We start from the raw sequence: 25,838 nt of genomic DNA, 5'->3' as shown, positions 1-25,838 counted from the left end.
GGGATTCAGGGACAGGGGACGTCCTCAGTACACCTTGCTTGTGTCCTTGGGAGATTCAGGGACAATGGACGTCCTCAGTACACCTTACTTGTGTCCTTGGGAGATTCAGGGACAGGGGACGTCTCCAGTACAGCGTGCTTGTGTCCTTGGGAGATTCAGGGACAGGGGACGTCCTCAGTACACCTTGCTTGTGTCCTTGGGAGATTTAGGGACAAGGGACGTCTCCAGTACACCTTGCTTATGTCCTTGGGGGATTTAGGGACAAGGGACGTCTCCAGTACACCTTGCTTATGTCCTTGGGAGATTCAGGGACAAGGGACGTCTCCAGTACACCTTGATTGTATGAGCTTATGAGGAACAGATGGTTTTTAATGTTTGACATGATTTACTGTGTGTTATTGTACCCAGATGACTCTAAACGTTTGCCCATACTCTTTTAATGAACTTAACAGTAACTGCAGAGCATGTTCCAATGTGTTTCGGCCACAGATATCAGTGGATAGACTTTGACAATGTGATATTAAATTGACCTTTGAAATTAATGGATAAGTGATGAACATTAATGATCTGACCTGAACACATTTCTTCAGAATGTGATGGCATATGCTTCAGTGATAAAGACCATTTTCCAGGTGACTTGTAAATAAATCTCTAACCTGAGACTAATCGAGCAACTGTTCACATAATGTGACCGAGACATTGTGTATTATATTGACAGGTTAATCAAGACTTGCAGTTGCTGGGGTGTGTGCCATAACTATGCCATAAATTCATAACCCAATGAGCGTGTTTTACTGATTATTCATAGCACATCTAATCAAGTTGAATTTATGGTTAGGAGTTGATGGTTTATTGCAGGTGAATGTGTCTCACTGGACACTAACAGAGACTAATGCAGGGTTCTTTTCCTTTAGGGTCGTCATGGTGAAAGTAGCTAGGGTTGAGCCCTGGCTAAACACCAGTCAACTACATTTTGTGGATATAATATCACTAACGTAAGATATTTTCAATTGAAAATCAAACACAGCATGAGATCAACTAGAAGTATACATGTATTTTCTTTAGGCCCTCAGTTTAATTTGTTTGCTCATTCACTCACTCACTCACACCAATTTGCTCACTCAGCCTATCACTATTTACCTTTACTTTCAAGCAATTTCCTACTTTTACTTTGATGTTGAGTCTACAGAGATCTACAAATAGGCATGCTTTGACCAGGAGAAATTATTACCACCTTTGAATCTTCTTCCAAACAAGATCTTGTTTAAGGATGGACTGATTGTTTGAAATCATCCACCCTCTTTACAGCACCTTATGCTAAAACAATTCAGCAGGCTAAAGGTTAAGAGTGTGTGAGTGAGTGAGTGAGTATGGTTTTATGCCGCTTTTAGCAATATTTCAGCAATATCATGGTGGGGGACACCAGAAATGGGCTTCACACATTGTACCCATGTCCGGAATAGAACCCGGGTCTTCGGCGTGACGATCAAACGCTTTAACCATTTGGCTACCTGACCGCCACCTTAAGGTTAAGAAGCAACAATAATATAAATCAACTGTCGATGTTGAACAAATTATCTATCTTCTGAACCATGATGCAATTGATATACCTAGTACTATTTGTAGATTTGAAGAATTCACTAATGGCACATTAATTATTCCACTATGAGACTAATGGAATCCCATGGGGATAGAGGGTGAGAATTGATGCCAGCCACCCATGCATGTGTAAGACTAAGAGGTGATAACATGGATCAGGGACCTGTGGCACAAAGCTATCTCAGCACTACAACTGTCATAACTCCCACATTTTAACATTGACTTATGACATTCTTAGTGCTAGGATCACTTTGTGGAAGGGGCCCCAGATGATGAGGCTTTGTGTCTTGGTCGATTGCGTATGATCATACCCTGATGGCATGGGACAGTGCTCATAATATCAACCACTGGTTTCGGATTTAATTACTGACAGGCCGTTGTCATTTAGCTTGAATATTGCTGTGTGAGGCATTAAACAACAAACAAACAAATAATGATTATCATGATACACGTTGCTGTGATCCTCATAGTCATCATACCTGGACAACAAACAACAGGAAAAACTGGGGCTATTTGCTGCCCTGACTGCCAGTGTTTGAATAAGTGCCTACCCGACAGGAAGGAAGATCTTGTATCGGGCCAGTAGTTTCAAAATCTGTATGTGTCGGATGAAGCACGGCCCAGGGTTTTATATTTAAACCTGCAGGATAAAACCGAGGCGAGAGATAAAGGGTTTTAAGTATCATAAAAACCCGAGTTTTATCTAGTTTATGAACTGCAAAAAAGAAACTTAAAACAACATTTGTCAACATTTTTATGTTTCGAACATACTTTCCATGAACCATAGGAAACCGAGGTAAAATATCTGTTGCTGGCGTACGGTTCTTGAAAAAGACATTCCTAAAAAAAGTGCAACTTATCAACACCTCTGTAGCCTAGTGGTACACTCACTAGGCTACAGATACAAAGGTTGCGAGTTCGATCCTCGCGAATATAAAGAAAACATTTGTCATTTGATTTTACATTTCATTACATGTTCGTATTAATAAAATCCCCGGGATATTATAAGACTTTATATAGAAAATATGACTATAAAATCCTAACATCCCTGTTTATGAGATTTAACCCGACTGGAGAACAATAGGAGAACATCACTGTAAGTTTATATGGATCCATGTGGCCGGCAATAAATTTATGTGTCCATTATTTGTCACAAAAAGCTGCATTTTTTTTAAATGAGGGCCTGAATAGTTTAGTCAGGGCATGCACAAATTTGTTGTATTTCAAACACTGCTTTCGGCACAGTCCCAGAGCCGCCAGGTGGAAATTGACTACGTATTGATCCCAGCACTCTAGTTGTATGTGTGTTATAGACGTTGTGCAATGAAATAAACATGATGCTGGCCACGTTAATTACACACCAGCTCCTGTGTTATGGAAGGAGGCAGGGGGGACAATGGCCAGGACGGTAGTGGTAAATGTATGTAGTGATTTATTGACACGTAATATCCGACATCCAGCTAAGCCGTGACTACTGGTACTCTCTCTGCTCAAGGTTGGAGAATGGTTCTGGTATTGTTGTTTGTAGGTGTTTGCATGTTGACAGGGTGTAAAGTGTGAAATGTTTCATGTTGGCAACAGCCATCTTTCAGCTGTAATGCAGTGTTTGAAATTTAGAGTGAAAGTCAAGACGTCCTCATCATACTGAATCTATTTCAGTGATGTTGGGGTTTCACTGTTGTTTATTGTCCCATATCATCGCAGGATGTGAACTAAGTAACACATTATTTTCTGAATCGTAAAGCTTTCAGATGAAAAATTAATTAAAATTTAGATTCATTTTTGCAATTTTGAGTTTTCATGTTTCTCTGTAAGAATGCATTTTTTAAATAGAAAATGGGAAGTATTAGCTAACCCATTATCATTTAGATTTAAACTCATGAGTTTGATGGATATTATAAGTTGTCGACCGGTCTCTAGCGGAATATAAAATAGCATAGAGGGCACATCAACCAATGTCTCCTGATAGGCTGGTGGACAATGGATTTATCTTACCGCACTCCTAATTATAAGACCCGTGAAGATCCCGGTTAAAACGCGTCTTCAGCAACCCATGCTTGCTGTAAAAGGCGACTATGCTTGTCGTAAGAGGAAACAAACGGGATCGGGTGGTCAGGCTCGCTGACTGGTTTGATGCATGTCATCGTATCCGAATTGCTTAGATCTATGCTCATGATGTCAATCACTGGAGTGTCTGGTTTAGACTTGATTATTTAAAGACCGCCATCATATAGCTGGAATATTGCTGAGTGCAGCGTTAAAAATCAACAAATAAGCAAATCTAATTATATTACCTGTATGTCTTATGCATGTATGCTTCGGTCCGAATCGGTAAGAATACCACAGTAAGGCTTTTATCCACTTCATTAATTTTTCACAATCATCGAAATATAGCAGACAAAAACCAAACTTAGAGTTATTCCCCCTAGATCTATTTCACTGGGAAAAAATATCGTAAATATCCGGAGAATGGAATCTTACGTGAATTCAAGATACAAAATTGTTGGAATGTTGCAACGGAACAGCGCGGAACATAAGCATATAGGGGGAACGGGTGGCCCAGTCGTCTAAGGCGCCGCGATTTGCTGTGCAGAGTTGCATCCCTTGGGCATGCCAGAAACCTATGATTGTGGGTTCAAATCCCGGATCGCCCCGATTATGTTTCTAGGTTTGTCAGCACCATACCCGTGCTCATGGGTTTCACCGAAGTGGTAAACGTCTGAGACCTGCATCACTTCGGGCTTTCCTCCCACATTAAGCTGACACACCGTGATATAACTGGAATACTGTTAAAAGCGGCGTTAAACCCAACTCACTCACTCACTCAGAGGCTTATATTTTACCCACAGAGGAATCAAACCCAGATCCTCAGAGAGATGAGCTAACACTTTACCCACAAGGCTACCTCACTCCCTGGAATCTGATGTAACCCATGCCTGTGCTATGTATGGTAGACCTTGTGAGGGAAATCAAAGAGGGATATATAGATCCTAATATACATGTATATGGGACTAGGAGAAGTGTTTGGGCTTCATGTGAAGCAAAGGTCAATATTTATTGCAGTAAACACCGCACTTGAAGATTAGGCCGGTGGATGGAATGTGATACACTTTTGTCCTTGATTGTCACAAAACTTATTTCCAATGTATAACCAGCTCCTAGACACCACAGTGGGGCATACCTTTATTGTGCCCATTCACCATGGGTAGTCCCCCTTTACAGCCCGAATGGATACAGGTCACCTGTTTTGCCCGAGACTGATATTCCCACATGGGTTGTTCCGACAATGTAATTTCTCATGTGTCTCCATTATCATTATTTCTAAAGGTAGAAGTCAAACTAAAAAATGATGAAACTCAGGTGTGATTTGCTTGTAATATCGTTAATTTCATAAAATAATCATGAAGTTTGAATAATAATTATAACAGAAGACTTAAAAAACGACATAGTAGACATAATTTATGGCTAACAACTTCTTTAATACTGTAAAGGCGACGTATCAGTATGGGCCTTAAACTGTTGGTATAAGTATCTATACCGAAACGTCGCCTTTACAGTATTAAAGCTCTGCACGCTAAAACCCATTCGACAGAGGTGTCCATCCCCGTGCATCTGATGTCGAACCAATTCGACAGGCGAATAGCATAACAACACCCCAAAATAAAACTCGCCATATCTATTTACCAAGAAGGCTTTGCGTAACATTTAAATTACGTATGACATGCATAAATGCTCAGCTTGCTCAATATAAAAACGTTCAGTCATTTATTTACCTCAAAAAGAAAATATCGCAGCAGGCAGGGGTAAGAAGTGTGAAAATAATTCAGCAGGCTAAAGGTTAAAGAAGTTGTTATCCTTAAATTGTGTCTACTTTGTCATCCGTCAACTTCTAAGTAATGCCTTTCAAACAATTCGACTTAACATTTAATATTTCTTTCGTGTTTGTTTTACTCTTGCCAAATAAAAGACAGAGTTTCATTTGAAACAAGAAAAAATATATATATATTTGTCTTATGAAATGTTGAAATGATAAAGATAAAAATTCTGGTATCGTTGCTATAGATCAAACTTTTGCTTTTATTAACGACAAGGACAATGCTGTGTAAAGTAATAAGGCATTCTTTTGGTTCATCTATATCTGTCAATGCTCAAGTAGTGTTGACCTGGGTCTTAAAGTTATATCTATAACTGGCTAAATTTAATTCAGCTGTTAATGGGCTGTGGCAGATTCATCTGTAGAAATGATAAATGTTTCTTAATACATTGATCTGATGTGCATACATTGCTGCCATGCATAAATATTGAATGCGTGGGTTTAGTCTGTCAACAGTCAGTTGATATATTACTTCTGGCTTTTCAGCAATATCTTGAAATATCACATGAATTGTTTAGCTTGGATCATAGCTATTATTAATTTCTTAATTTTGGGGAATACAATTAGATAAGAGGCGGAACTGTTGCGAAATGATTATCAATTAAATTTAGAAATTCATACCAGAGAGTCAGAGACGTTGTCAGGAAATTCTGTGTAACAGTTTGATGGAGTAGATTTGAAACAGTGTTAAAATGTTTCACCTTACTCACTCACTCATACCCTACTCACTCACTCACTCACTCACTCACTCACTTACTCACTCATACCCTACTCATTCATGACCTACTTACTCACTCACTCATGACCTACTCACTCACTCACTCATACCCTACTCACTCATACCCTACTCATTCATGACCTACTTACTCACTCACTCATGACCTACTCACTCACTCACTCATACCCTACTCACTCATACCCTACTCATTCATGACCTACTTACTCACTCACTCATGACCTACTCACTCACTCACTCATACCCTACTCACTCATGACCTACTCACTCATGACCTACTCACTCACTCACTCATACCCTACTCACTCATGACCTAGTCACTCACTCACTCACTCATACCCTACTCACTCATGACCTACTCACTCATGACCTACTCACTCACTCACTCATACCCTACTCACTCATGACCTAGTCACTCACTCACTCATACCCTACTCACTCATGACCTACTCACTCACTCACTCATACCCTACTCACTCATGACTTAGTCACTCACTCACTCATGACCCACTCACTCATGACCTACTCACTCACTCATACCCTACTCACTCATGACCTACTCACTCACTCACTCATACCCTACTCACTCATGACCTACTCACTCACTCACTCATACCCTACTCACTCATGACCTACTCACTCACTCACTCATACCCTACTCACTCATGACCTAGTCACTCACTCACTCATGACCCACTCACTCACTCACTCACTCATACCCTGTATACTCACTTATACCCTGTATACTCACTTATACCCTCTTTTTGAGATAAGTGTATTTGAGTACTTTTCATAAAATGTGATTGCCAGGTTGGAAATGTAAATACTGTTTTTATCAGATTGATTGTCAAAGCTGAGGACAAATTCTGTTATTCAATATATTAGGTGTACATGTACTTACTTGTAGCTATAATACTTGATACATCAATAACAGGAAAACTTGGACAAGGGTCGAAATATTCTATAAAGTCTGGCCCAATTGCATACACTTTTGAATCTCATAAAATCTAAAGTGGTTCCTACTGACTTGCACTGCACACACACACACAGACAGTGGGGTCACTATACCGCCAGTGCGAAGTCACGATGATTGATGAATAAGCAGATGAAATATTTGTGACCTGTCATTGCGGAAAGTTAATCAAGTTTCCCAACAAGGTTAAGATTGCATTGTCAACACGAACTAGATCATAACTCAATCCCTCTTCTTGTGCTCGGCTGAATAGAACTTGTTTATCAGTGGTGGTGATTCTTCCAAGCCTATATTTTGTCTCGAGTGGTATGATGTCGTTTCCATTTGAATAATTGTGGAAGGTATTTTTCTTGGGATTTATGACTGGGATATGGGTCGGGATGAAATATAAACCTTTTGTCCTGTTGTTCTATTTGAATAATTTGGAAAAAGATAAAAGGATATTTCTTTTGTGGTGAGATTGTAGTAAATGAAAATACGATGTGTTTTATTTGTGCATTTTGATTGGTGTGTCAGTGTACATATGTATGAGTTGTTTGTTTGCTCAGCCTTGACTTTTATAGCCTGACGTCAAATAGCTTGAATATTGCTGAGTGCAGTGTTAAACAGCAAACAAACAAACACATGGAGCTTGTACTGGTCAGTGTAGATCAGCATGGCAGCATGCTGGATTAAGCAAAGATTAACCAACAGATTATTCAACAGATTATTGTGGCATTACACATTTACAGGGAGGCATGCTATTTAGTCCCGACCCCAGACAATGTTTATACCAGATCCTCTGCAACTGTGGCCTACAATACATTAGAGAAACCCTCAGATCCCTCAACATCAGACTCAAAGAACATCAGACCAAACTAGACTTGAAATCCGTTATTTCTGAATACATGCTCAAGAACCAAGACCATAACATCTAGTGGGAAGCCACCAAAGTCCTGTCTATCAACAACAACGGGCAACAAAGAAAGTCACTTCTAAATGCCATTCAAAGACTTGAAAGTCGATTTAGTTTGTTTTTTCTTCACTAGGTGGGTTCAGTTGTTAGGGAAGCATATGTGATGTCGTCCATTGTATTGTGATGTCATAACTTTCCAGAGTGATGTCATATCTGTCTCACAACTGTAAACAGAGTCACACAGAAATAACTAAAACCTTTCGTATAAACACTATCGGTTCCAAAACAAAGCTGCAAGTATCAAATACTGAATATCACTTGAAAATCACACATTCTAATCCAATATCTGAAATGTACCTGATAGGTTTGGTCCTACAACCATTTCTCTGGTTTCAAGAACTGACCTATCATTATCATGTCAAGGGCTGCAGAGCATGAAATTAAAGCAAAAAATGTGAGTTCCCCTTGCTATTTTCAATAAATTGACGCATTATTATTTGGACGTATTTATTGACAGGTTCCCTGCACCTGCCAGAAACAATCACATGCGTAGCAAGCTTCCAATAAACAATGTAGCTGAGCGCTAGATATAGTGCATCTAGTGAAGTACGGTATCAAGTGTTGTCAGTTTGTTTACTCTAGTTGCAAACTGATCAAGCAGTTCTGACATAAAGGCATCTTTGTTCTTAGCAACCTTGTCAAATAATCTTTTAATAGTTTTATAAGAAGTCAAATATTTTGTTTGCCGACTAGTTTTTAAATTTCAAAGGTTGAGAAACTCGTATTCATTTCAGGAAAACATTTTAGGCTAGGGGTTGACACTTGCATTCATTTGGTGACACATTAAATTTATGATTTACAGTAATTGACTGAGTAAACAAATAGAGTAGTGTTATTGTTTCATACCATGATCGCTAGACTTGCTCTTACTTAACCAAACAACTTGACTGAATTAGTATGTCCAACAGGGCATAAGTGACACTAATTAGCTCCTTCTGGAGAGCCTCCTTGAATGCCCAGTAATTACAGGCTGTGTTTCCTTGTCAACTATACACTTGGGTAGCACAGTAGCTGGTGTGTTTGCTTGAAACTGATTATTCAGGTTTGATTCCCAACACATACATATACTTTGACAAGGATGAGTTTCGGATGTATTTGGGGTTTTCTTTTGAAAGTTCCTGAGTGAAATTTTATATTGTAGGACTTTTTTTCCCTTTCAACAAAAATATTCCTGTGTTTCTGAACAAGTTCAAACAGCTCTGTGAAGAAACCTCCTATAGACAGGTCTCATGGTCACAATGCTGTTCATCAAGGATGGAACCGGGTGTTCCAGTCTCATTAAAATCAGATCTTCTACTTGGAAACAATACCTCTCCCTGTGAAGATCTGACACCCTTCCACTGCAGGTCGTCATGACTTACTTATCAGACAATCAGGATGGAGGCTTCCAAATTCTGGAGCAGAGTATCTGATTTCTGTATCTTGAAAAAGGAATCACATTGAAGTAAAAGATCTGATTTTGATGAGTGAGTGAGTGAGTGAGTATGGTGTCACACCACTTTTAGCAATATTCCAGCAATATCACAGCGGTGGACACCAGAAATGGGCTTCACACATTGTACCCATGTTGGGAATCGAACCCGGGTCTTCGGCGTGACGAGCGAACGCTTTAACCACTAGGCTACCCGACCGCCCCTTGATTTTAATGAGATATAGGTGTAATTTACATTTAGAATTATCACACCTCCATGTCAGAATGATGTGATCTGATTGGTCCACGTGATCTTGATAAAATATGATGTATTCCCCTTTGGATTGGAATAAATTTCTCAGCTGGCGCATAAATCCCTTATACCCCACCATGAGCAAGGCAGGCTGAATGTGGATTTCTGAGAGGCTGAATAAATCCTATATACCCCACTTCCCAGCAAAAAGCTGCATGCTTTTTCAGAGTCATTGAAGGTCATGTGACACAGATCAAGCTCACCTCCACTCAATCGAACAGCTGTTTTCTATCAATTTTCAATTTGTTTTGATTCTTTTACATTGTCATAATATTATTAAAACATAAGATAAATTCGCTGTAACAGGATCACAAGAGGTACATGGGGTTTTATGCGTCCCGCGTAAGGTTTTATACCATGAGCCGGAGGCAACTTATAATGTATTTATTATTTGGAATGTAAATGCAGTGACAGGTATGTATTAGAAATGTCTGTGACAGGCATGTATTGGAAATGTCTTGATCCATCTATGTTTGTGATTCATAGTTAGTGAGTAAATCAAACAGCCCGAGCCAAGCCTTAAATGGATGTGTGGGCTTATACGAAAGCAGGGCTTACACCACAGTACTACAGCATGAGTTTTAGTACTACATGGACTAAAGACCAAACCCAATCCATTCATTCAATAGTGCTGCATGTCTCCAGGACATATTTGGACGTAATTGCCACCAGATCAATTATTCTTACCCGCTCACACTAATGCAAACATACGGTGATCCTCTTTTCCATGGTGTGGCCATTGCCATGCAGAGATTACCCCAGCTTAAAGCACCTGTTGGCTAGTGTAAGAGTGGGCTGTGGTCTGAGGCAGTAATCCTCTTGTGTGTGGACGTGTAGCGAGGATTCCGTTAGGGGTATTATGCTCAGATTTGTTGGGCTGGAAACAGTATATAAAGGAGAGTTGTTGGTCAGCCTGTTTGAGTGATTTTTGGACGCTGTAAGTGCTTATGAGTCTGATCTATGGGGAAACAAAGTCTGTAAAAATAGCATGGCTTTATGGAAACTGGGCAAAATCTGATAGGTGTTCATACGATAAGGTTCTTAAGGTGTGTCCGTGAGGTCATTTGTTATGTATTGACCAACACTTTTTTCATTTTTAAAGGATGGATTGTCTCCCACAATTATGTCAAAAAGATAATGAAATTATAATTTGTAAACAACATTTTGTTTGTGTTTGTGTTAAAGCTTTGATTTCGTGAGTTTTTTTTTACGGATTATACCTCAAATAAACCCAGAAAGCATTGGAGGAAGGGGGTAGGTCAAAAGAATAAGTAAAACAACGAATTATATGGGGCTTTCCTTACCACTATACATCAATGAGATACTATTTAGCTATTTGGTGAACAATAGAATGAAAAAGAGAATTTTTTATTCAATTTGTTTTTAAAGATTTTGTTTGTAATGATCTATATAGATCTGGCAATTCTAAAGTTTTTCGACTGTTACATTGCCTAAGTTATGACACAAGCCTTGAGAACTTGAAAAGGTTTTGTTATGATATTGCCTATGTGTATACATATGTGTCCGGCAATATTCTGTAGACTCCGTGCTGAGCATAATCCCTTTATTTTCACCAATGTCTTGCCTCAGAATTTCATTCAATCTCATGCAAGCCTAGTTGATACTTCCATGAAGCATACAAGAATATGTTCCTTAAGCCACACTACAATATTGAGAGAGGTTGCTTTGCATGGCGCGGCCCACCACTGTTAGGGGTATATTACTTATCAAGTGATAGTGTATATTATACCCAATAGCGACAGCTCCACAGCCTCGGATGACAATAGTGATAGCTCGCTTCAATGGACAGCTTATCACTTTTAGCGCGTTAAATGTTGTTGATCTGTCAGGAGGTGCCCAGAGGAAATTTCTTCTTGTCTCACAGATTGTTGTTTGTTTTCTTGTAGATAAGGGGAGCTGTATTGGGAATCACCAAGCGACACGCTGCATCACTGGTTTGTATTGATTGAGGAGGCTATTTAGACTTGACTTAATTCACTCCAGGATCAAGCATTGACCCACCCGTCTGCCCCAGCGATTGAAACGCACTTGATTGAATCACACTGCCGATTGCTCGACAGTCTGGTGAATGCTGATTGACACAAGTGGCCAACCTTTTTGACCAATCAGCTCTCAGAAAGGGCTATCATCACCTTCGGGGAAAACAGGCAGAGGTGTGAGGGGATGTTGAGAATATAATGCCACCTACAGCAGAGAATGTTACCTACCAACAGCAGGGGTACAGTGGAAACCGAGGGCTCCGCTTTGAGGGTTCCGGTCAAGGAAATGACCAAATTTTGAGAAATGGAAGAGAGGAGTTCTCGGATAGTGACAGCCAGTCAGAACATATAACCAACATGACTGACAATTCACAGAGTAATGGCTACATCTCGGATGAGAGTAAATACCGCCAAGAGTTCTTCTTTAAGGAACCGACAGTCTACTCTCATCGTATGTTTGTTCGTGGGGCTAAGATATACTCGGTCTTGAAGCAGGATCCCAATGAAGGGAGTCCGTACCTTCGCAGGAAACAGCTGGCCAATGCTCCCATCCAACCACCGGTAGCGGACGAGGAGTTTAAAGATGAGATTGAGAAGAGGAAAACTTACGAACTGGCCTTTGCTGCGCTTAAATGTAAGTAGCATCTATTTTCAGAGTCATCTTTTTTGGAATTAGAATTGGAATTTTGTTGCCTAAAGTCTTAATGACAACATGCAATTTTGTATGGGCAGAATTTCTGCTACTGTTTTAATTTTCTGTGATGAAAGAAATTTAGCATGTCAACCTTAATTTATCTTTAGACATCTGTTTAAGTAGGATTTAGCACATGGACCATTATTAATTTGGTTCAGAGGCTCATGTATTTCTGAGGGTCTAGCTGCTGACTGTTTTCTGATGATTAAAAACAAATGACAACAGCTTTGTGTACAAATGCAACAAAAATGAGAAAGATGTTTGGGTACTGTACGTACTTTAAATAAGAAGATTCATTGGTATAATTATGAACCACCCACCAACATCCACACCCCCAACCACCATCAGATAGTCCTATGTAAACTGTCCTGGCAGCCGACCCAAGAATATTGCATTTATATAGTGATGTGCATGCACATGGTACTAGTCCAGACTAATACTGGTTTTATAGTGCTAGCCCACTGAGATACCATGCCGCAGTTTAACATGAATACCCCACCCCGATGCAGCACACTCCGAGCCCACCGGTCCTTGTTTTAGCCCCTTTGTACTGAGTGCCAGGCAGGCAAACAACAAGTACCATCTTTCAACGACTGATGGTATGTGACTGCACACGTCACCACCTTTCGTATACTAGATGATCTTGCCTCCAACCATGATAGAGTACATTCTAGATAATGACTAGATATATCCAACACTATATCTGAAATAGTCCACTGGCCAGGCTTCGACATTCCTTGCATTGGAGTCCCGATGGCATTGTTAACATCAAAATACCACGGTTAAAACCCGTTCCTGATGCCTGATAAGCACACTCATGTTTTTAACAAGAATACCTTGTGACCATATTATTTATTGGAAGCAAATGATAAATGTTGAAAAACACAAGAATATCTAGTGACAATATTATTTATTATAAGCAAATGATTAAAGTTTTTAACAAGAATACCTTATTACAATATTTTTTATTAGAAGCAAATGATAAATGTGCTTTATAACAAGTAAATGTGACAAACACTTAGAGAAAATTATGACCAGAGACCGATGAAGATGCTTACTGCATGGGAAGATTAATAAAATAAATCTGGGATTCCAAAATTGAAAAGGGTGATATCAATCTGTATGAAAAGGGGCACGCTATCTAAACTGTGACTGCTTCTTATCTTGCTCATGGTGACATGGCAATCACTAAGTTCAAAGATGGCTTCACAATAGTAGTGTTCTTGTCGCACACTTGTGAGTGAGTGAGTGAGTGAGTGAATGAGTATGGTGTCACAAACTTGTGAGTGAGTGAGTGAGTGAGTATTGTGTCACACCACCAGCAATATCACAGCGGTGGACACCAGAAATGGGCTTCACACATTGTACCCATGTCGGGAATCGAACCTGGGTCTTTGCCGTGATGAGTGAAATCTTTAACCACTGGGCTACCCGACTGCCCCTGTTGAACACTAAGCTCACAAGGACACAAATGAACATTGTTATGAGGTCCCGGTGGCACACGAGGAAAGGTTAGAGACATACAAGGAATTACAGATTTTCTGTCCTGAGTGAATGAATGGACTTGGCATTTGGCAAGGGACTTGCAGCATTCATTCACAAGGGACAAATCATCTGTAATTCCAAGTTCCAAGTAGGTTATTCTGTATATTACTCAGTGACATTTTAAGAGAGAAAATGAAGAAAAAATGTATGAAATGTCAACCCAACAGAAACTTTACTCTGTATGAACAATGTATTACATCATATAATATTTTTCTTAACAATGAAGTACTGTGACATATTATAGTTTCAATTGACCAATCAGGATTGGGAATCCCTAAAAATATCAGCAAATATCGGAAGTTATTACACTTGATGTGTCCATTCCTTGTGGGTACCGGGTAATATTACAGTCTGTCCTTCACCCTAACCCCTTATCACTCTCCACTTTGATAGGAAAATGCAGATACAATCATAATGGTTATTTGATCTGATTAAACTGACTATATTGTCCTGAATCTGACACTTCCATAATGTTTTTTCAAGCCTTCAAACACAGAGTTTGAACAGAAATGTATCTATGGGAGCAGTGGCCATTGCAGTGAAACAGTGTGCAAATGTGTGAGGACAACCCCACTGTCAGACTTATCTCAACCCCTCCAGCTCTGGCTGAGGGTGTAGGACGAGATCGAGATAGCTTCATGCTGTTCCAGGATAAACTTCTTGAACTGACATTCCAAATATTCTTCGTATCTCTGTGATTTTAAGTGTTTGGGGTATTTATGAACCCTCATGTATTTCTTTTCTTGTGATTTTCTTCATGATTATACGACCCTAAAGTTGTGGGTATCATGCTTGTTAGTCAAGGGCAGGCAACTGACATGCACATCACTAAGTGCTCTCCCCTTCTGAAAATAACATGTGGACCTAATAACATTAACCCCCAACTAACTTTGTATAAATGTAGTACTCATTTGCATCCTTGTATGATTGTCGAGTGCCACACAACTCTACCCCCAACCCCCTCACTGAAGTTAAGATGCCTATGTAGCAGGGCGTGGAGTCATCCTACAGATGACATCCTTACCTTGTCAGCTTGCTGACGGGGTTAACCTCTTTGGTCATGTGGACAAGGCGTCAGACCTCAGATCATAAGGTCCGTGGTTCGAATCCCATCACGAGACTCGGGAATTTTACGGCCACTACATTGGCGCCCAACGTAGGGCTGAGCACGTTCATATTAAATTTGAGCGAAATAAGCCTCAGTACCCTACTATGCAGCCCGGGATGTGCCTTCTGTTGACGGGGGAGTATGTAGCAGGGCGTGGAGTCATCCTACAGATGACATCCTTACCTTGTCAGCTTGCTGACAGGGTTAACCTCTTTGGTCATGTGGACAAGGCGTCCGACATCAGATCATAAGGTCCGTGGTTCGAATCCCATCACGGGAAATTTTATGGCCGCTACACCCCTTTCAAAATCCTAGTTCTGCCTCTGTGAGATAGTGGTTCAACATGTTCAAATTATGACAAGATTAAAACCTAACTGGCTGGTACATGACAGACAAAGCACACCCTTCATCTTTTACTGATACGTGACACGTCTGTTTTGTATGTTCATCGATAAGCGTAATCTCCAAACAGTGACATCTTGTACTGTACCTGTGTGGAGTATCACCATTGTCTCACATGCTGCATTGTCTCACATTCTGCATTGTCTCACATGCTGCATTGTCTCACATTCTGCATTGTCTCACATTCTGCATTGTCTCACATGCTGCATTGTCTCACATGCTGCATTGTCTCACATTCTGCATTGTCTCACATTCTGCATTGTCTCACATTCTGCATTTTTTCACATGTATCAGTGATGCATTGCATCACTTATGATGTACAAGGAAAGATTCTCTCAGCAAATATAACCAGGATCTAATGTTGAAAATCAAACTTCAAATGCAAGTTCCTAGAAATGTCAAATCAGATGTGTCACCTCCTAGACCATCTGGGTTGTAATTGGTCCGGATTAGAAACGGTCTTCTGAGTAACACATGCTTGTTGTAAGAGGTGACTAACAGGACCGAGTGGTCAGGTTTGTTGACTTGGTTGATGCATGTCATTGTATCCAAATTGTGTGGATTGATGCTCATGACATCAATCACTGGATTGTCTAGTCCAGACTCGATTATTTACAGACCGCCGTCATATGGCTGGAATATTGCTGAGTGCAGCGTTAAACAAACAAACAAACAAACAAACATTGAAGCCCAACAGACTGTGACAAATTCACTGAAACCAACATGCTGAATACCAACAAACTTCAAATGCATGTTTTTAGAAATGTCAATTGAAATGGGACATACATTTTCCACCCAATTAATTTCAAAGAGACATCGAATTTAAATTTAAATGAATATACATATTTGTGGTTTTTAAAAATTACCAACCTCAACATGCTCAATTGAAATAAAACATCAAACGTTTTATGTTTATCTTTCATAATAAAAAAGGTTAATTCTAGGTTCCCTTGAAGCCACCCAGACTTACATGACCTTTTACGTAGCTAAGATGACATGAGAGGATTACAAGTGCCGGGGGGCGACAAATATTGGTGGGAGATTCCTGAACAAAGGTGTACCAACCAATCCCTATAGAGCTGGGGCAGGTGTAGTAGGTACTTGGCAACAGTGTGTTATGTTGGTGACTGTGTGATCCACAGAACACACACTGAAACATAAGTGACACAGTCATTACGATCGGACTCGGAGAGGACATCGCAATTGAATTAATTTTTCGGTGTTTATTCATAAGGGATGGATAATCCATAATATTTAACAAATGATATGAATAACTTGTTTTTGATAATAACAATAACTGTTTTTGTATTAAATGATGAAAGATGAATCTTGCATGGTTACAGGGTTTGGAAATAACTTGTGGGTTGTGAGAAAATACAAATAATCTGTTCATCTGAGTTAACTGATATTATAAGCCCCATCTCTTGGTGAAGGTCCTTCATCATCAGTTCATGGTGGTCAGATCATCTCTAGTTCTCAGTTCTAAGTTGGTTATATGGCATACATCCATTCCCCACAGTAGTTTCTGGTCAGAAAATATAGGAAATGTGCATTTTGTCAATGACATTTATAAAGAAATCTCATATAACAACACAAATTTTAGCTCTGTGGTGTCCTGAACAGAGGGTAAGAGATGCTTCCAAACAGTCCACACAGCAAAATTATATCTTTGTTAGAATTTCAAATCTTTTGGGTATTATAAGGGTGACTGAGTGATATTTTTTAAATATTCCAGTCCGTAATACATGTACTTTAAATCTTTGAATTAACGTGAGCCTGAATTAAATGCAAAAAATGCGAGTGGTCTTTGCATTTATGTCTCCAAAATGACTATCAACAATAAGACGGCCTCACTGCACACTTAGGATAGCGGAAATACCAACTTGAATATAAACACAAACATGGTTTATTAAGCAGAAGGATATGTATCATTATATCCACTGGTGGGGGTGGGGGGAGTTGCACTGATAATGAGTCGCATTTTTGGCTAGGGGTCAGCGGTCGTATTAATTTGGATACACATTAATTTCCAGATTTACAGTATTTCATCTATGTCACAGTAGCCTGTATATTATGTAGCCTGGACAGGCCATAAAAACCAGTGATTGAAAGCATGAGCAACTATCAATGCTGTAGAGACACAATGACATCATCCAAGTCACCAAGCCTGCCCAAGCCATATTAGTTAACTATTTCACCAATCACAGATTACTGGTAACCTAATCTACCATGGAATCTCCACAGATGGTAATATGAAAGGATAATATGTTGTTATCAAAGATGAATGGGTATACTTAGGGGTTTATGTGGGTTAATATCTTTGGCCATAATGTTCCAAGTGTCAAGGCCTGTATTTGCAGGAGAGTGGGAATGTCTGTAGATCAGACTGAGATGGTTCCCATTAGAATTCCTGAACAGATAATTACTTGGGTGTAGACAGACCATCTAGTTTATGACTGGGTCTTTAAAGGTTTCATATGTAGGTCAGTAAAAGTGTCCACATATGATGTTGTCAGTTCCAAGTATTTATATGTTTTATGTACAGGTTATTGGATGAGGGCTCAGTTTGATGTGGCAATAATTCGTAAAGAACAATTAAGAACGAATCATGGTTTATTTCACGATAAAACATTGTTCTATCATGACGTCATTTCTGGAGATTCGAACATGCGCTCGCTACTTGATGACATTGTATATTGGACGATGTTATTTTTGAGAGGGGAGTGTAGAGTAAATTGTTCCCAATAGATGTAGCTAGGCAATGCAGGCGATGGACGAATGATCGTATCCAAATTCAGAGAGATATGACTATTCATAGTGGGAGAAAAGGTACAGGTAATCAATGTGCGGATTGCGAGCATATGCATGAAATACCAAACTTAACCCACCTGTTCATAACATGGACTTGTCCGACATTGCCAAGGTCGGATTCTTTTCAGGGAGTCATCATTATTAAAATAAGGGTAAACATTTTAAAAGCTTGTACATTTTATCATCATCCTTCAAGAGGCTGTACACACTGTTGATATCTCATATAAGTATAAACGACTGCACCCCTCATGGTTTATTCTCCCTGTAGGGTTTCATTGTATGATAAACAACTCCCACTCGTCATTTACTTCTTAAATATGTGGTAGAGTGGAGGTAATGCCCATTACCCTGTTGATGGTGAGAAATACCCGTATGTGTGTAAATGTCAGAGCAGGTACTTTAGCATAGCCATATTTCAGGTGGTAATATCTATGTTGAAGCTACAAGAGGTGTTTAAAGAGCACCCATTAAAAGATTAAATAGTTCATAAATATGAAGTTTACACAATATACAGCTTTACCATTGGACGATAAATGTATGAACGACACAATTTGACGTTCATACGTTTTTCATTAGACAGTGTTCTTGAAATGGTGAAAACACTGATGGACTTCTTCCACATTCAAACAGGCAGGGCTGGCTAGTGTGAAAACAATTCAGCAGGCTAAAGGGGAATACCGTATTCGACGTAATAAGCGCCCAGGGTTCTCTCAAAATTAGAAATAGGGGGCGCTTCTTAGAATAGTATTTTGAGTTGAAAGATTGTAAATTTTGTGGTTTATGCTAACAACCTGAAATGTTTACATACGACAGATATATTTTTCAAGAATTTAATTGCCCATAATTAAGGGTGATGTAACACACGAGTGCATATTATACACGAATAAATAAGTCTTGTGTACATTGATCAATCTGAAGGGGTGCTGATTGGGATTGTTCAATAGCCAATATATTAGCAAATATCGCCGTGGGTGCTTATTAGAGCGGGGCGCCTATTACGTCGAATACAGTACTTTAGGGGTGGGAGGGGGGTGAGGTCTGTAGTATTTTATCAAGACTGAATATTTTTTCAGCCTGTGCTTGAAATTTCTTTCTCTAACATACATGTCCAGGGAACATTTTTTTCATTTGTTTTTGAACATAAGGCAAGAATGTTTCTTCCAGTGTTTTCTGGAATAAATTATATTAAAACTTGATCAAATGGTCGGCCCCTTAATAAAGGTTGTATTGTCAATATATATGTATTAATTCTGTTGTGTTAGCCATAGTTGTTAGCATAATATTGAGCAACCTCCCACCAAGAAAGTCACAACTAGGACATGTTTTGCCAGTTTTTATGTCCGTGGTTACAGATTTGCAACATTTGAAGTCTTCCAGTGAAACAGCCACTCAATATCCATAACAAATAGTTGCCCATGGGGCCTATCTGATTCCTATGTCACAAGGTTGGGAGTGGGCTATAGCCCGCCATTGACCCATCACAGTGGCACCAAGTGAAAAAGGAAACACAGTTGAGACATAATTATTTGATTGATGGCAGCTGTTGTGTAGCTAGGCTGTTTGACTTTTAGAACTTATTGCTCACTGGCCAGGAAGCTGTTTCTGCTGGGGTGTGACTGTAAGCTGCAAATCAGCCATGTTTCCATCCACCTGCAGAAATAGGGGTCAGCTAGTGCTCAAAGATTGCTGTATATAAACATGTCAGTCAATGTGTGAAATGGGATTCAATTCAAAATTTACAAAATGCCAACATATTTCAGTCATTTTACGAACTGACTGAAAAGTGTGTCCATCTATTTGACAGAAAATTAAAATTATTAAAAAATTCAAAAGGACTTAAAAACATCACAATTGAGTAATTATGCAAGGATAAGGAGACAGATATATATACATTGACTTTCGTTTTCTTTTAATCTTATCATTTTCAGTCCCAGGGTAATGAAATTCAACATAAAAATATTTGGAATTACACAGTCAATTTGAAAAGTCAGTGAAATGACTAAAATAATCATTTTGTAAATTGCCAAAGTGAAACTTTCAGTCATTTTACACACTGACTATGACATATATCTAGGAAATAAATGGTAAGTGGTCATTGTTTATTGTACAATAAAACACTGCAGGGAGAATAAACCATGAGAGGCCCATTCTCCCTGCAGTGTTTTATTGTACAATAAACAACAACCATGAGTTGTTTATTTTTTATATTAACATTATGTAAGCCTCTTTAAGGATGTTGATAAAATGTTCAAGCTTTAAAAATATTTACCCAAAGTTTTATATTGATGACTCCCTGAATAGAATCCAACCTTGGCAATGTCAGACAAGTCCTTTTTATGAACAGGTTAAGTTTGGTATTTCAGGTATATTCTCCCAATACTGACATCAATGATCTTTTCGCCTAGTACCCATCATCATATATCTCCAACTTTTGGATGTGATCGTTCGGCCACTGTGATTATCTGTGTAGCCCAGCTACATCTATTGGGAACAACTCACAAGACACTTCCCTCTTAAAAATATTGTCATCCAATATACGATGTCTTAACTGACTTTATATACAGGTGAGCTACAGTGCCTTGGCACTGTTCTTTTAGTTTCAACCAAGCAGAACAGTCTTAGCTCTATGACAATAATACACATTTCTTTGAAAGGTTATGGGGTCTTCATGCTTTGAGTGTTGTAAGTCTATGCTAAAGTCTGCAGTTTCCATTGGTCACATCAACTACATCTGTTTTATACATGAGGGCATAGATCTTAGGGCTGGAATGAGTACAGATGGCCTACCGTGTACTGAACCTGTACCTATTACCCGACCCTGGGTACCAACTGTAGGTCTCAAGTTGGGTTAAAAATGTTCAATTGGGAATTGTTTAACTGGAGCTATGACAAAAAGTATTTAGATATGTATAAACCGATCTGATCATGCGCACACACTGATCTGATCATGCATACAGAGAAGCTGACTGAAGCTTTGTCTTTACTCAAACATATAAAAGTCAGAAGGAATGTGTGCATAGTCAGAAAGAAATTGCGAACATTTGCGAATTGTACTTGTGTAACCATGGAATTTTATTGTTATCATTAAACAATATATTATATGACTAACCAGGGGTCCGGGTAGTCCTGTGGGTACCCGTGTCCTACTCAGGACCCACCCAACCCAAGTACCCGAGTTTCCCGTCCCAGCAATAATAGATCTGTCCACTTAACACCTGGTAACACAGGACACTCCCTATCTAAGCCGACAATCATCACAGTCTATCAGTCAGCCGTTCAGGTTGTACAGGTTCACGGATCTGTCATGTTTGATGGGGATGTTTAGAGAATCACATGGGTTCCATTTCCTATGAGAAATCAGCAACTGGCCCATCAATAAACTATACCCAAGTAGTCCTGGGTGATAAAACAGACCCCTTATGGCAATCAGCCCATCTCATCAGCTGAAATAATGGATATTTCATTGCTGCCCAGTGGGTATCTAACAGATAGCATCCGTCAAACATAGCCAATCAACATTCAAATATTTGTATTGGAGAATAACACCAGATATTGTTTGGGGACCTGTGCGATATGTGATTGTACTCCCTTTTAACAACTTATGAAGCATCTAGATGAAAGGGGTCACTGGTCGTGGTTTTGCTAGATTGACTTATTACCTGGGGTGTGTTGTACAAAGCGATCTTAGCGCTAAGGTGATTGTAACTCCCATACCTTAACATAGACTTACGACAGTCGTAGCGCTGAGGTTGTTTTGTACAACAGTACCCTGGAGACCAAATGACAAGAATCAGATAATTCATGTTTACGTTATACATGCAGTGACAAAAGAATTATTAACATGTTGATTTAATAACAGATGAATGATTTGGGGTATCATAGTTAGGATGTTTTCAACGTAGAGCTAGGTTACATGTAGATTTTGGTATCACATGGCCTGGGTTTGAACCACCGATCTTCCGCTCTCCAGACACTCTATCCACAGGACCACGGAGACAGTCCCTCCTATATGAAACAGGCGATGGGGTGGCCTAATGGTTAAGCATTTGCTTTACCGAAGACCCGGGTTTGATGCCCCACATGGGTACAATATGTGAAGCCCATTTCTGGTGTCCCCCAATGCAGGAATATTGCTAAAAGTGGCATAAAACACTACTCACTCACTCCTATATGAAACAACATGCTGTGACATATGAGTAAAACACTGTTCAAAACAGTTCAAACACACTCTTTAGAAGTAAACAATGCCTTGTGGCACTGTGTCAATAAACAATTCACTGACATGACACCAGTGCAGTTTCAAATTGCATATAATATACTGTTTTTCAGGCACTGTGATAGAACCGGAATAGTGTTCAAAGCGGCGTTAAACCAAGAAGCAGGACAGATTTTGTCTATTGTAAAGACCTATTGTATTTAAAAAAAAAAATTTTTACAAAATGATTTACAAAATACAGCCAATTAAGATTTCTTTTCAGCCATGGACAAATGGATGTTTACCGTTCCAGGACCTGTCAACATTTTTCAAGTGTTTATTTTACGAGACACCTAGTGTTTTTGTCCCGCTTGAAGGAGGTCACAGTCAGTATGAGCACATAACATCACAACCACAGCAAGTAGATGCTGTTCTTAGTACAGTTTTAAATACATTTAATTAATATGTTCAACTAATCAAGTTGTAAATTATGATTGCTGTTCAGCTAAGTTTTAATATGTGAGATTTACCGATCTTGAGTTCTGGGTATTGAAAGTAACAGAATTTTCAGATTAATCCCTTAACGTGGTGTATCAAAGCCATGTTTAAACATATCCGACTGATCTTAAAGGAGGCTCATTAAAGGACCTATTATTTTCATTCAGACTGGGCCACTTAAGCATGTTAAGTCATATCCAGGAACTTTAAGTGTTCATGATTAAAGTTGTAAACCTGGAGTGGGGATTAACAATCGGCAGGATTTGATGGTGGATACCTGTTTAATTACAGTTCAGTCTTAGTACTGTAAATGTGTAATCGTGTCAAGTTAGATAGTCATGTTCCTGTTGAACACTGCAGATTCGGAAATAGGAAAATGTGTACTACAGTCGTGTAGAAATCTATTGTCTGGGGGAGATATGTCTCTCTAGAGACAAGCACTGTATTCCAGACAATATTCGGCCCCAAGTCAGCAGCACATTTAGGTACAAATTCCCAAACTGGAATAAAAATTTGGGTGTGCGTGCATGTGTGCGAAACTGAGTGTGTGCGTAACTGCATGTGAAACTCAGTAGGTCCATAAATTGCAAATGTGCGTAACTGTATGTGTAACTGCATGCATGAATGTGTAACTAGGCTGGCCTGTAAATTACCAATCCAGTGATTGACATTATGAGCAACGGTCCCTGCAGTCGGGGCACGCTGACATGCCATCACCCAAATCACTGCTGCTGGTTACCTGATTCATGAAATCAGCTTACAGCCAGCACAGGTTGCCAGGGACCAATTCTAACCCAGAATCTCCACGAGTTCCCAATTTAGTCACCTCAAAACAAGCAATGGGGTGCTGGGAACACTTTCTACTCCGGGTCCCCATGGGGACAATAGATGCTGTCATTACTACAACTAATGTTAGGGGTTTGTAGAGGTGTTTAATACAATGTTAAAATACAATGTTAAATACAATGTTAAATACAATGTTAAATACAATGTTTCAATGTTAAACTACAATGTCAAATACAATGTTTCAATGTTAAACTACAATGTTAAATAGAATGTTAAATACAATGTTAAATAGAATGTTAAACTACAATGTTAAATACAATGTTAAAGTCAATGTTAAAATACAATGTTAAATACAATGTTAAACTACAATGTTAAATACAATGTTAAAGTCAATGTTAAAATACAATGTTAAATACAATGTTAAATCAATGTTAAAATACAATGTTAAATAGGATGTTAAATAGGATGTTAAATACAGTGTTAACCTACAATGTTAAAATACAATATTAAAATCAATGTTAAAATAAAATGGTAAATACAGTGTTAAAATACAATGTAAATTACAATGTTAAAATCAATGTTAAAATACAATGTAAAATACAATGTTAAAATCAATGTTAAAATACAGTGTTGAAATGTGATGTTTTGTACAATGTAAAAATACAATGTTAAATACAATGTTAAATACAATGTTAAAATACGATGTTAAAATCAATGTTAAAATACAATGTAAAATACGTTGTTAAAGTTCAATGTTAAAATACAATGTTTCAATGTTAAAATACAATGTAAAATACAATGTTAAACTACAATTTTAAAATACAATGCTGTTTCAGATCAGACCATCTTGGAAGCAATAGCGGAGGAATCCAGCTTCTTCAGCTACCATCCAGAGGTGAGTACAGCCAATATGTCTTGCAGTGGGGTGTGGGAGTTGATTATCTCAAAAAGTGATGTAGATCACAATGGGTATGCATAACGAATATGTCACACAGTTGGAGAGACAACATTAAGAGCAGGAAAGATCAGGTCAGAGTTTAACAGCACACCATGGTAGGAGTCCTGGAGCACCTAGCCTCACCCCAGCTGAGCCAGAGAGGTCAAGTCACACCCTAATTCCAGTGTGGCATAATATCCGTCTCTTAATGCTCTCAATGCTACTGTCGAACCCAGTCGACAGGCTCATAGTCAAGGATCACCCCCAAATGAAATTTGCAATAACTGTTTTACAAGTAGGCTTTGTGTATCATTTATTTTATTTGTGATGTGCATAAATTCTCACCTTCAAAATATCAAAACTTTCAGTAGTTTATTTACCTCAAAAAGAAAACATCATGAGTTAAGAAAGTATCGACCAAATTTAGCGGCACACAACTACCAGAAATGGCAATTGTTGACTTTTGCCACTTCACGTTGAGCTGCTTGCAGTCCGATATTTTCTTTATATTTTTATCACTTTTCACACGTAATCATAATTTTTCGTTACCTGATAATAAGAAAACACTCATACACACTGACGAGCTATGTACTTCCCTGTTTCACACCTAACTCCAATGAGAGCCGTGACTTTTATCGGTGGATGGATGTTTTTTCCATGTGTTGCTGACTGTGGGTCAGTATGTCAAATAGTGCATCAGACGCGACAGACGTATGCAGTATGTTGCTGGCATGTTGAGTTACACAATTCATTAGGTTATAAATTAAAGATGTTCCTGCAAATGAATATTGATAAATTATTATCAGGGAACATCAATGAAATTGTGAACAAATAATATGGATTTGATAAAAAGAGTAAATTATGATCTTATGATCATGTTTACTTAAACACGTAGAATTAGTCTTTTGGTCCAGTAAATCAATGACACTTTCAGGCAATTTGTGTTGTGGTAGAATGAAACTTTCAGTCATTTTGCAACATGTCTGAATTTGGTCATTGAC

The 25,838-nt window shown here is 38.8% G+C and overlaps 1 protein-coding gene across 7 annotated transcripts in view; it reads left to right on the top strand.

Annotated features, from left to right (window-relative positions):
* The window catches only part of LOC124112938 (putative methyltransferase NSUN7), a 75,356-nt gene that overhangs the window by 19,174 nt on the left and 30,344 nt on the right, over positions 1-25,838 (top strand). For all 7 annotated transcript variants that reach the window (XM_046473136.2, XM_046473133.2, XM_046473132.2 and 4 more), the window contains 2 exons: positions 11,769-12,495; positions 24,737-24,795. In XM_046473136.2, the coding sequence (XP_046329092.2) occupies positions 12,060-12,495; positions 24,737-24,795 (495 nt within the window). In that variant the 5' untranslated portion in view covers positions 11,769-12,059. The remainder of the gene's footprint in view (positions 1-11,768; positions 12,496-24,736; positions 24,796-25,838) is intronic.

The sequence above is a fragment of the Haliotis rufescens genome, unplaced genomic scaffold (genome assembly GCF_023055435.1).
Source record: "Haliotis rufescens isolate VD_foot unplaced genomic scaffold, xgHalRufe1.0.p SCAF_7, whole genome shotgun sequence".
In the NCBI taxonomy this organism is placed as follows: Eukaryota; Metazoa; Mollusca; class Gastropoda; order Lepetellida; family Haliotidae; genus Haliotis; species Haliotis rufescens.
This window is presented reverse-complemented; position numbering and strand designations above follow the sequence as displayed.